Source organism: Hemiscyllium ocellatum, chromosome 12, assembly GCF_020745735.1.
Source record: "Hemiscyllium ocellatum isolate sHemOce1 chromosome 12, sHemOce1.pat.X.cur, whole genome shotgun sequence".
Taxonomy (NCBI): domain Eukaryota; kingdom Metazoa; phylum Chordata; class Chondrichthyes; order Orectolobiformes; family Hemiscylliidae; genus Hemiscyllium; species Hemiscyllium ocellatum.
Window position 1 is genome coordinate 35,620,426 of NC_083412.1, and position 13,722 is coordinate 35,634,147.

A 13,722-nucleotide genomic window follows, 5' to 3' on the forward strand; every position below is an offset into this window, starting at 1 on the left:
ACACTACGGGCAAATTGGCATGGCCAATCCACCGTAACCTGCATATCTTCAGACTGTTCAATGCTTGGCAACAAAATAAATGTACCCTGCATTATGTTACAACCGAATATAAAATTAACACAAACTTTTAAAACATTTGTTAAAAAAAAGTGTCATTTTTACTGATCGCAGAAAGGATATTTCACAAATTAAAAAATGTTTTAAGCCAAAATTATGAAGTTAGTACACCATTAAAATATAGATATACTCTGTTCACAAAGGTGCAATGTTTTCCAGGGACTTTATAACAAAACAAACAGCATTAAGTGCGATTACACGGGAGAGAACAATCTGTGGGAGCCTCAATGGTGCACACTTGGGAGCATTGTAGACCCATTGACTGCAGCCTCTGGACTTTGAAGCTATTCTGATCATTTCTAAAGTCTCACTTTCTCATTAGTTTCAGAGCACAATGATAGTTGATAATTTAATGGTCACAACAACAAAACTATGAAATCCCTAAGATTGTTGTATCTTAAAAGTATAGTTAAAAATCACAATACCAAGTTATAGACCAACAGGCTCATTTGGAAATACAAGCTTTCAGAGCACTGCTCCTTCATCAGGTAGCTAGCCAAATAAACCTGTTGGACTAGAAGCTGGTGTTGCGTTATTTTTAACTTTGTCCACCCCAGTCCAACACCGGCACCTTCACATCATGCCTTAAAATATAAACCAAATTAACAAAAGTGACAGCTGCTAACTGAACCAAAGAAAATTCAGTATTGCAGCACATGGTTGTGACTTAATATGCGTGCTAGGCATTCAGGTTCACTGCTGAAGACCCTGAGCAATTGTCTGTCCTAAAATGCCTTGCCTGAACTATTTAATACATACAAAAATCAACCTCTTTCATATTTTCTATGCTGAATTCAATTCTTTCTACACTGAGGAACCAAAAGACTGTACAATCTAGTTGGTCATTAATATGTAACGTGAACTGCCTTCCTGTCTCCAGAGATGCTATCAAATGAGCTGAGTACTTCTAGCATTTTCTGTTTTTATTTCAGATTTCTAGCATTCACAATATTTTCTTTTTATGTAATTTAGTTTTACAATTTCACTAATTCAAATTAGATTACTGGAATTTGGACACTTCAATTTTTTTTATTTTAGCGCACATTTAACAGAAGACAAGTCAATTATTTCACTTGTGCAACTGACTTCCACTTAACTGTCAGAAACATTCATCGAGAACTCCAATGCAAATAGAGACCAATGATTTCAGAGCAACTCAAGTAACCCTAAAAGTGCAGAACCTCTGAAAATCATGCTCCTGTTTGGGATACATAATCAGCCCACAAGATTGTATTCCAAATTGGTTGTTCTATGTCGAGGAGGTTGTGTACTAACAGGGAAAATATGTTTCTCTGCCTCCCAGCTACTCAGAAAATTAACATTAATACTCTTTTCAAATTTATCTAAATTTAAGATTGAAGAACATTTTTCATAAAATATAATCTTACCGTCTCTATTGATTCTGCAGTAATGTAAAATAAGTGGGAAGAAAATGTGCTTAACGATGATTATGTAATGAGTTGAGCCAGGCTAATTTCAACTTAAGAAAAGAAAGTTAGATGAAATTATCAACAATAATCAATTGTTCTGATCTCAGCTGATGTTACAACTGAACAAGGTAGCCTGATGCACATTTTTGGGGGATTTATTAAAATCTTTCACCAAGACAAAAACAATTTTATTTTTACAATGAACTTTATCACAGAAGTCAAAGAAAAAGGAAACAAACCAAGCTGTCTGCATGCAGTTTGAAAGTTTCGAAATACAGGTCAGAATAAAGTTTAATTTACTCCCAACACCATTGCTTTATAGTTGCTGAAAAATACAGGAAATTACTTCCCTATCAAATCTGTAGACGGTAGTGAACAGCTCCTTTCCAGTTCTGGTTCCATGAGCTATGAAGCCTTTTCCTTCGACTCTCACAACGGGTACCATAAGCTTTCTCAGTTTTGAATAACAATACAGATTTCTGAACAAACACTCCTGGTCTGTATTAAACTGAAATACTCATTTCCTTAACTGCTGTAAACAATATCCTTTTTCTGGGTAAAATTACACTTGTAAGTACCTGACTGAAGTTAAATGCAACTACTCAAGATCTTTTGAAATTTGTTTTGTAAACATCCCAGTTTCTGCTAAGCTAAGTTGCTTAATGTTTGCTCTCTCTGGACATAAACCATCACAGCATAAACAAACTTCTACGAATGCTCATGGATGCACAAAAAAGCTTCCAGGAAGGCTGACCGAATTAATATTTAAAGCCCTTCACACGAAAAACACCAATACCCATTTGCCACTAATTTAAAATCCAAACCCTACATTAAAAAAATGCTGGGGGTGGGGAGGGGGAGAGGGGAGGAGGACCTCACAGAGATTTATCCGATCATGAGCATATAATGTGGCGAAGGGAAGTGGAAAACCAGACAATTGGGAAGCTTACAAAGACTGACAGAGAACAACAAAAAAGGGAGGAAGATTAAATATGAGGGTAAGCTAGCCAGTAATATAAAGGAAGACTCTAAGAGTTTCTTCAGATATATAAAGAGCAAAAGAGAGACAAAAGTGGAAAATTGGGCTGCTGGTAAATGACACTGCAGAGATCGTCGTGGGGAACAAGGAAATGGCAGAGGAACTGAATGATTAGTTCACGTCAGTTTTCACTGTGGAAGAGATAAAAATTTAAGAGAATAAGGGGACAGAGCTGAGTATGGTGGCCATCACCAAGGAGAAGGTACTAGAAAAACTGAATGGCCTGAAGGTAGGTAAATCATCTGGATCAGATGGACGACACCCCATAGTGGTAAGGGAGATAGCTGGAGAGAGAGTGGAGGTGTTAGTGATGACCTTTCAGGAAACGCTAGAATCAAGAAGGGTCCCAAAAAGACTGGAAAATTGCTAACGTGACACCTCTGTTTAAAAAGAGAGCAAAGCAAAAGATGAAAAATTATAGACCAATTAGCCTAAACTCAGTTGTGCATACGGTCTTAGAATCCATTGTCAAGTTTAAGATTTCTGAATATTTGGAAACGTAAAGTAAAATAGGGTAAAGTCAGCATGGTTTCATCAAAGGGATGTCATGCCTGACAAACAGTCCAGAATTCTTTGAGGAAGTAATGAGTAGGTTAGACCAAAGAGAGCTAATGTATGTTATCTACCTGGACTTCAAGAAGGCCCTTGACAAGATACCACACAGGAGGCTACTGAGTAAGATAAGGGCCCATGGTGTTATAAGCAAGTATGGATAGAAGCTTGACTATCTGGCAGAAAGCAGAGTGTGAGGATAAAAGGGTCCTTCTCAAGGTGGAAGCAGGTGATAAATGGTGTTCCACAAGACTCAGTGTTGGGACAATATCTTTTCACTTCAGACACAAATGATGTAGATGAAGGAACTGAGGACATTCTGGCTAAGTTTGTAGATGATACAAAGATAGGTAGAGGGACAGATAGCACCGAGGAGACAGAGAGGCAGCAGAATGATGTGGACAGGTTAGGAGAGTGGGCAAAGAAGTGGCAGACAGAGTACAACATGGGAAAGTGTGAGGTCATGCACTTTGGTGGAAAGAATAGAGGCATGGACTATTTTCTAAGTAGAGAGAAAATGCAAAATTCTGAATTGCAAAGAGACTTGGGAATTCTGGTCCAGGATTCTCTCCACGTAAACTTGCAGTTTGAATCAGTAGTTAGGAAGGCAAATGCAATGATGGCATTTATTTTGAGATGACTTGAATATAAAAGAGGGAATTACTTCTGAGGCTCAATAAGGCCCTGGTCAAACCACATGTGGAGCACTGTGTGCAGTTATGGGTCCCATGTCTCAGGGAGGACGTAGTGACCTTCAGAGGAAGTTCATGAGAATGGTCCCAGGAATGAAAAGCTTAACATATGAAGAACGTTGAGGACTCTGGGTCTACACTCGATGGAGTTTCAAAGGATGGAGGGGGATCTAAATGAAACATACAGAATACTGAATGGCCTGGACAGAGTGTCTGCTGGGAAGAAGTTACCGTCGGAAGGAGAGACGAGGACCTGAGGGCACAGCCTAAGAGTGAAGGGAAGACCTTTGAGAACAGAGATAAGGAGAAACGTTTTTAAATCAGAGGATGGTGAATCTATGCAATTCATGCCACAGAAGGCTGTGGAGTCCAGGTCATTGAGTACACTTAAAATTGAGATAGATAGATTCTTAAGGACCAAGGGGAGAAACTGGGAGAATGGGGTTAAGAAACTAATCAGCCATGACTAAATGGCAGCCCAGACCTGACGGGCTGAATGGCCTAATTTCTGCTATGTCTTATGGCTTTATGGAGGGGCATGGATATGGTAAGTAGGCAAGGTCTTTTCCTTGGGGGAGGGAAGTACAAAATGAGAGGGAATAGGTTTAGTGTGAGAGGGCAAGTCTTTCACACAGAGGGTGGTGCGTGTATGCAATGAGTCGCCAGAAGTGGTGGAGGCTGGTACTATTACAACATTTGAAAGGTATCTGGATGGGTATATGAAAGGAAGGGTTTGGAGGGATATGGGCCAAATGCTGGCACATGAGACTAGGTTTATATAGGACATCTGGTCAGCATGGATGATTGGACTGAAGGGTCTGTTTCCGTGCTGCATATCTCTATGATCCTATGACTCAAAAAAAGACAGTGACATATATAAATCTCACAGCCAAATTTTGTTCACTCATAAACGGACCAACTATTTACTGATACAGGATTCCGCAGATAAACCACTGGCGCTTTGACAAATTGGACTTAATTGATTTGTGAAGTTTGACAGGGGATTTGATCATGAGTTTCATAGTCAAAACAAAGGTTGTCCTCATTTGATGTCGAAACAAACTGACCCAACAAGAATTCTTCAGAAAAGTCCCAATCAGGCAATCTGGCCAACCTCCCCACCTTTCAGTTCTGGGGAAGATAAAGGTAGTAGCCCTACTATTGACCCTGATGGTAATAACTGAGGATGGGATCAAAATTCATCTTTGTGGTTCAATTATTCACTGGATAAATTACTGAGCAGCCTAAGACATAGGAGATGCTGGAGAGCTTTTGCAAACACTTCTCAGGAAATAAGTAGAATATTTCCCAGAGATTTCATGAAAAGATTTGACAATCACATCAATCCTTTTAAAATGACAATACTGTTTCATAATTTCAAGTAATCAGTCTGTTTACATATATTAAACAGAGCAGATTGCTGATGCGAGAATGAAATTGAATTAGGCATAACAATTTTAAAAAAGCACTACCGGAATCATTCAGCTATTACAGTTCTGGAATATTGAGCTGCTTTTATTTGACATTCATTTAGAATGAATTCAATCTACTCATCTTCAATCAACCAACTTCCAAGACGACACTGCTGAAGTTGACCTTATGAATCCACATCAACAACAATAAAGTTTCTCGAGTCTGTTATTCTGTGACCAGAACAATAATCATCTCACACATTCTAAGTGCCAGAGGCTAGCTCAAGCAATCCTGGTTTCTTTACTGACATACTGCAACAAATTCCAAGAGCATAAGTACACCCACATCTTGGCTTCTTTCTGCAATTATTAGTCTTCGTTGCCTCAGAGATAACAAGAAAAAAAAATTACAGTGGGTGGATTATGTACCATGTTATTTAAGCTTATGTGTGCACCTTCTGAGAAAATTGTTTGCATGTATGCAACTCTTTAGAGTAGACTTCAAGAGGGAATGTGTGGGTAATGGGACACAATGGTGAAGAAAAAGGAAGATGAGAAAGCACAGAAGAGGCAGTAATATGGAGGAATACACAACAGCAGTCACAATAAATTAGCTCTAAGGTAGCTACGTTGGAGTCACAGAAAAGAAGGTTCTTTCAAAATGAACCAAATATTGCAGTGCTTTTATTTTTGCTTAAATCTGATACTGATACAAAATCTATTTCAAGTCTCAGTTAGGCATCAAATGGTCCCTCTGAAGGATACTGTATGGTTATTTTGTTGATTAATCTGATTTCCATGTTGGTACTGCTTTATTCAAGCACAGATGCATGGAGACAATATGTACTTACACTGCTATCTGTTGAACAATCATCGAAAATGCCTTCCAAGGATTTCTTCAGTGTGGCCTCATTATCACCAAACAACTACAAAAGAATAAAATATTTTGTTATTAACACTTAAGACTTCCTTTACATTTTCTCTCTTTCATCTTATTTTTCTTTATTACATATGTTTTTTTGTGTTATTTGCTTTATTTTTGTTTGCCTTCCATATTTCTGTCCTATGCCAACCATTGTCAAGTGAAAGAAATGACCAAAGATATCAAAATTTGACAAATTCCAGGTATGAAGTGCATTTGGCTCATGCCAAAAGTTAAGACCACACTTTTCACTAAAAATGTAAAGATAGCCACGATTTAAATTACTAAAATTGGCAAATGGCACAAAACTAGGAAGTGTGAAGTTAAAGGAGGCAGCTCTAAGGTTACAAAATCACGAACAAACAGACAAATACATATTGGTAAAATATAAAACATTGCATGAGGAAATGTTAACTATGTAGCATGTGTACTCCATGAATGAAGCTGAAACAGATAAGGAAATAGAGACATACTGTACCTCAGAGACATAGTCATACAGCATGGAAACGGACCCTTCAGTCCAATCAGTCCATGCCAAATATAAACCAAAATTAAACTAGTCCCACCTGCATGCTTCTGGCCCACATTCTCCAAGCCTTTCCTATTGATGTACTTAGCAAAATGTCTTTTAAACATTGTAACTGTGCCCATATCTACCACTTTCCCAGTAAGTTTATTCCACCAATGAACCACTTGGTGTAAGAAAATTTGTCCCTTGTGTCTTTTTCAAATCTCTCTCCTCTCACCTTAAAAATGTGCCCTCCAGTCTTGAGATTCCTCACCCGAGGGAAGAGAAAACTACCATTAATTCTATCTGTATCCTTGAATATTTTATGAGACCACCCCTCAACCTCCTATACTCCAATGAAAAATGTTTCAGCATATCCAGCCTTTCTTTAGAACTCAAACCTTCCCACTTCATCCTGGTAAATCTCTTCTGAAACCACTTCACCTTAATAATATCCTTCTTATGACCAGCTGAACAGAACCGGACGCAGTCCTCTAGAAAGGCCTTGACCATGTCCTGCACAACCTCGACATGACTTCCCAACATCTATACTCAAAGGACTGAGTAAATCAGGCAAGTGTGCCAAATGTCATTTTAACCATATTGTCTGTATTTGACGCACACTTCAAAGACTTATGTAATTGAACCCAAAGGTCCCTCTGTTGTACAACACTGTCCAATGCCCTACCATTAATTCTAAAAGCTCTACTCTTATTTGTTGTCCCAAAATGCAATTCCCATTTATCCAGACTGAACTCTATCTGCCATTTTTCAGCCCATTGATCCACTTATAGAGACAGAGACAGAGACAGAGATGTACACCATGAAAACAGACTCTTGGGTCCAACCCTCCACGCCGACCAAATATCCCAATCTCATCTAGTCCCACCTGCCAGCACCTGACCCATAGCCGCCCAAACCCTTCCTATTCATATACCCATCTCATTGCCTTTTAAATGTTGCAATTGTACCAGCCTCCACCACTTCCTCTGGCAGCTCATTCCATACATGTACCACCCTCTGTGAAAAAGTTGCCCCTCAGGTCTCTCTTATATCTTTCCCATCTCACCCTAAACCTACGCCCTCTAGTTCTGGACTCCCCCATCCTAGGGAAAAAACTTGGTCTATTTACTCTATCCAAGCCCCTCATGATTTTATTAGCCTCGAGAAAGGTCACCTCTCAGCCTCCGACGCTCCAGGAAAACAGCCCTAACCTATTCAGCCTCTCCCTGTGGCTCAAATCCTCCAACCATAGCAACATCCTTGTAAATAGTTTCTGAACCCTTTCAAGTTTCACAACATCCTTCCAATAGGAAGGAGAGCAGAATTGCATGCAATACTCCAAAGTGACCTAACCAATGTCCTGTACAGCCGCAACATGACCTCCCAACACCTTTACACAGTACTCTGACCAATAAAGGAAAGCATACCAAACACCTTTACTATCCTATCTACCTGCGACCTTACTTTCAAGGAGCTATGAACCTGCACTCCAAGGTCTCTTTGTTCAGCAACACTCCCTAGGACCTCACCATTAAGTGTCTAAGTCCTGCTAAGATTTGATTTCCCAAAATGCAGCACCTCGCATTTATCTGAATTAAATTCCATCTGCCACTTCTCAGCCCATTGGCCCATCTGGTCCAGATCCTGTCGTAATCTCAGGTAGCATTCTTTGCTGTCCACCTCACCTCCAATTTTGGTGTCATCTGCAAAATTACTAACCAAACCTCTTATGCTCACATCCAAATCATTTACATAACGGATGAAAAGTAGTAGACCCAGCACCGATCCTTGTGGCACTTCACTGGTCACAGGCCTCCAGCCTGAAAAACAACCCGCCACCACCACCCTCTGTCTTCGATCTTTGAGCCAGTTCTATATCCAAATGGCTAGTTCTCCCTGTATTCCATAAGATCTAACCTTGCTAATCAGTCTCCCATGGGGAACGTTGTCAAACGTCTTACTGACATCCATATAGATCGTGTCCACTACTCTGCTCTCATCAATCCTCTTTGTTACTTCTTCAAAAAACTCAATCAAGTTTGTGAGACATGATTTCCCATGCACAAAGCCATGTTGACTATCCCGAATCAATCCTTGCCTTTCCAAATACATGAGCTGAAAATGTGTTGCTGGAAAAGCGCAGCAGGTCAGGCAGCATCCAAGGAACAGGAAATTTGACGTTTCGGGCATAAGCCCTTCATCAGGAAGGGCTTCCTGATGAAGGGCTTATGCCCGAAACGTCGAATTTCCTGTTCCTTGGATGCTGCCTGACCTGCTGCGCTTTTGCAGCAACACATTTTCAGCTGATACTCCAGCATCTGCAGACCTCACTTTCCCCTTTCCAAATACATGCACATCCTGTCCCTCAAGATTCCCTCCAACAACTTGCCCACGACCGACGCCAGGCTCACTGGTCTATAGTTCCCTGGCTTGCCCTTACCACCTTTCTGAAACAGTGGCATCACATTAGCCAACCTCCAGACTTCTGGCACCTCACCAGTGACTACTGGTGACACAAATATCTCAGCAAGAAACCCAGCAATCACTTCGCTAGGTGTACCTGAGGACTCTGTGGGAACCTAATCAGGTCCTGGCGATTTATCCACTTCTGTGCGTTTCCAGACATCCAGCACTTCCTCCTCTGTAATATGGACATTTTGCAAGATGTCACCATCTATTTCCCTACTTTCCATATTTTCCATGTCCTTTTCCACTGTAAATACTGATCTGAAATACTCATTTGGTGTCTCCCCCATTTTCTGCAGCTCCACACAAAGGCCACCTTGCTGATCTCTGAGGGGCCCCATTCCCTCCCTAGTTATACTTTTGTCCTTAATGTATTTGTAAAAACCGTTCGGATTCTCCTTAATTCTATTTGTCAAAGCTATTTCATGTCTCCTTTTTACCTCCTGATTTCCCTCTTAAGTATACTCCTACTGCCTTTATACTCTAAGGATTCACTCGATCTATATTGTCTATACCTTACATATGCTTCTTTTTCTGAAACAAACGCTCAATTTCTTGAGTCATCCAGCATTCCCTGTATTTACCAGCCTTTCCTTTCACCCTAACAGGAATATACTTTTGCTGGATTCTCGTTATCTCATTTCTGAAGGCTTCCCATTTCCCAGCCGTCCCTTTACCTGCGAACACCTGCCCCATATCGGCTTTTGCCAGTTTTTGCCTAATACCGTCAAAATTTGCCTTTCTCCAATTTAGAACTTCAACTTTTAGATCTGGTCTATCCTTTTCCATCATTATTTTAAATCTCATAGAATTATGGTCGCTGGCCCCAAAGTCCTCTCCCACTAACAGCTCAGTCACCTGCCCTGTTTTATTTCCCAAGAATAGGTCAACTTTTGCACCTTCTCTAGTAGGTACATCCACATACTGAATCAGAACCTTTTCTTGTACGCACTGAACAAATTCCTGTCCATCTAAACCGTTAACACTATGGCAGTCCCAGTCTATGTTTGGAAAGTTAAAATCCTCTACCATAACCATCCTATTATTCTTAGGGATAACTGAAATCTTCTGACAAATTTGTTTCTCAATTTCTCTCTAACTATTAGAGTGTCTATCATACAATCCCAATAAGGCGATCAACCCTTTCTTATTTCTCAATTTCACCCAAATAACTTCCCTGGATGTATTTCCGGGAATATCGTCCCTCAATATAGCTATAAATCCCACTCCCCGGTTGCCTCCCTTTCTATCCTTCCTGTAGCATTTGTATCCTGGAACATTAAGCTGCCAGTCCTGTCCATCCCTGAGCCATGTTTCTGTAATTGCTATGATATCCCAGTCCCATGTTCCTAACCATGCCCTGAGTTCATCTGCCTTTCCTGTTAGGCCCCTTGCACTGAAATAAATTGATCAAGTCTGCAGAAAGCCACAGCATTGAGGGATTTGGGAACCCTTGTGCATAAATCATAAAAAGCTTGCAGACAAATTCAGCAGATAATTGGGAAAACAAAAAGGAACGCCGAGCTTCATTTGAAAGGGAAGTGACTTAAAAATAAGGAAGCCCTGAAGAAGGGCTCAAGCCCGAAACGTCGATTTTCCTGCTTCTTGGATGCTGCCTGATCTGCTGCGCTTTTCCAGCAACACATTTTCAGCTCTGATCTCCAGCATCTGCAGTCCTCACTTTCTCCTTAAAAATAAGGAGGCCATGTTAAAACTATTCAAGACCTGAAGATCGGTTATTTCAAAGGGATAGTAAAAACTCAGGTCCGTCACCGTCTGAGGGGTAGAATAGCCCATATTTCGGGCAGGACCCTTCGTCAGGATGAGGGAGGGGGAAAGGAGCTGAGAATAAATGGATGGGGGTGGGGTTGCAGGTAAGGTAGATGGGTAGGCAAGAGGTGGATCCTGGTAGGTGGTGATTGTGATAGATCAGTGGGAAGGGTGGAGTGGATAAATGGGAAGGAAGATTGCAAGGTCGGTCAGATTCAGAGGATTCGATATGGGATAGGATGGGTTGGTGGGGGGGGGGGGGGGGGGGGGGGGGGGGGGTGAGGAGATTTGGAAACTGGTGAATTTAACGTTGAGACCATGTGGTTGTAAGGTTCCAAGGTGGAAGGTGAGGTGTTCTTACTCCAGTTTGCAGGTGACCTTGTTTAGCAGTGGACGAGGCCCAGAACGAATATGTCATCGGCAGAGTTGGGGGGGGGGGGGGGGGGGGGGGTTGAAATTGATGGCTACTGGAAGTGAGGTTGATTTGTGTGGATAGAACAGAGATGTTCCCTGAACCAACTTGCAATTTTGCGCTTGGTCTCTCCGATGTACAGGAGACCAGATTGAGAGCAATGGAGACAGTAAATGAGGTTTGAGGACATACAGGTAAATCTCTCCGAATTTTGAATGATATGCAAATCTCTACATTGGACAGACCGAAAACAAACTCAAGGGACCGTTCAGGGAACAGCTCTAGTCCGTACACATCGACCAATCTCACTTCCGGTGGCCATCCATTTCAATCCCCCTCCCACTCCCCCTGTGATATGTCCATTCTGGGCCTCTTCCACTGCCTAAACAAGGCCAACCGCAAATTGGAGGAAGGGCATCTCAAAGTCTGCCTCGGGAACTTACAATCTCACAGCCTCAACACTGAATTCAGCAATTTCCAAATCTCCCCACCGCACACCCCATCCCCGATCCAACTCTCCCACTCAGCATCGCCTTGTTGACCTGACCTACCTTCCATCTTCCTTCCCACCTATCCACTCCACACTTCCCACCAACCTAATCACCTCCTACTTGCATCCACCTCTCGCCATCTCACCTACGTTTGCCCCAGCCTCCTCACCACCTTATTTATTTCTTAGCCCCCTTCCAGTCCTTAAGGGTTATGCCCAAAACATGAACTCTCCTGCTCCTCAGATGCTGCCTGCCCTGCTGTGCTTTTTCTAGCGCCACATTTGATTGATTCTAACATCTCCAGCATCTGCAATCCTCACTATCTCCTGCTTCAGAGACATGACTCGTTTGCAACACAAAGTGATGCGAATAGCACAGGAACGATTCCTGCACTGGCTGAGGTAACCAAGAACGTCTCTCTTTCTCAAGCTCTTCCCACACCTGAGGCGTGGTGATCTTCAGGTTAACTCACTGCCAGTTGTCTCTCTTTAATGAGAGACTAACCCCATGGTCCTCTTAGACTACAGTGACTTTATTTTACAAGGCACAAGTCAGACAACACAAAAGAATACTATATTAAGTCAAGGAACTGTGAATGCTGAAAATATGAAACAAAAACAGAAAGAACTGGAGAAACTCAACAGATCTAGCATCATTAGTAGGGAGAAGAGTAGTCAAGATTTCAAATCTAGTGATCCTTCATCAGGATGTCAACTGTTTTTCTCTCATCAGATGCTGAATGTCTCCAGCACTTTCCGTTTTTGTCTAAGAATACTGTAAACAGTTTTGGTTCCCTCAGCTAAAGAAAGATATACTGGCATTAAAATAGTCCAGAAATGTTTCACTAGGTTGATCCCAGGTAGATTAGATTGAATTAGATTCCCTATAGTGTGCAAACAGGCCATTTGGCCCAACAAGTACACACCAACCCTCTGAAAAGTCATATACCCAGACCCATTTCCCTCTGACTATTGAATCTAATAATACAGGCAATTTAGCATGGCCAATTCACCTGACTTGCACATCTTTGGACTGTGGCAATAAACCAGAGCACCTGGAGGAAACCCACATAGACACGGGGACAATGTGCAAACTCCACACAGACAGTCGCCAGAGGCAGCAGTGTTAACCACTGAGCACTGCTGCTCCTATGGAGGATTGGAGGTTTGCCTTTTTTGGATGTGTTAAGTAGCTTGGGCTTGTATTCATTGGTGTTGAGAAGAATGTGAGACAACATTACTGAATCATACAAGATTCTTGGGGGACTTAGGATGTTACAGAGAGGTTATTTCACCTTGAGGGAGTGTTTCGGACCAGACAGCATAATCTCAGAGCAAGTCACCTAGTTAGGACAGAGTATGAATTTTTCGCAGAAGGTAATGAATTTGTGGTATTCTTTACTGTGGAGGGCTGTAAAGCCTTAATTCTATTCAAAGCTGGAACAGACAGACTTTTAATCAGTGTGGGAATCAATTTTTACGGGGTCAAGACAGAAAAGTAGAAATGAGAATTATCAGATCAGCAATGATTTCAAGTGGCACAGCAGGCTTGAACTGAAAAGCCTACTCCTGCTCATACGATTGCAATGCTTTTGATAGTCAGCTGCTTGTTACAATCAGTACAACCATTGTTCTTCATTAAACCTTTTCCTACCTCTTTTTCTGTTATTTTTGGCCCATTTATAAAGGAAGTTAAAACGATTAACAACATTCCTTTCACACATTACATTCAGCATGATATTGCATTTCACGATTTTGACAATTTCATTTTTTAATAATAATATATTTTAAGTCTTAAGGTATTGATATCATTAAACACATCTCAATACAAGTTAAATCCATGTCACAGAATACTACCACATGCATTTCTCCTTTCACCTCAGGAGGGTCAGCCACTCACCACAGATCC

At 41.3% G+C, this 13,722-nt stretch overlaps 1 protein-coding gene across 2 annotated transcripts in view; it reads right to left on the minus strand.

Moving 5' to 3' along the window:
• The window catches only part of tiam1a (TIAM Rac1 associated GEF 1a), a 301,399-nt gene that overhangs the window by 143,879 nt on the left and 143,798 nt on the right, over window positions 1–13,722 (minus strand). For both annotated transcript variants that reach the window (XM_060833501.1, XM_060833502.1), the window contains exon 9: window positions 6,094–6,168. In XM_060833501.1, coding sequence (XP_060689484.1) covers window positions 6,094–6,168 — 75 coding nt within the window. The remainder of the gene's footprint in view (window positions 1–6,093; window positions 6,169–13,722) is intronic.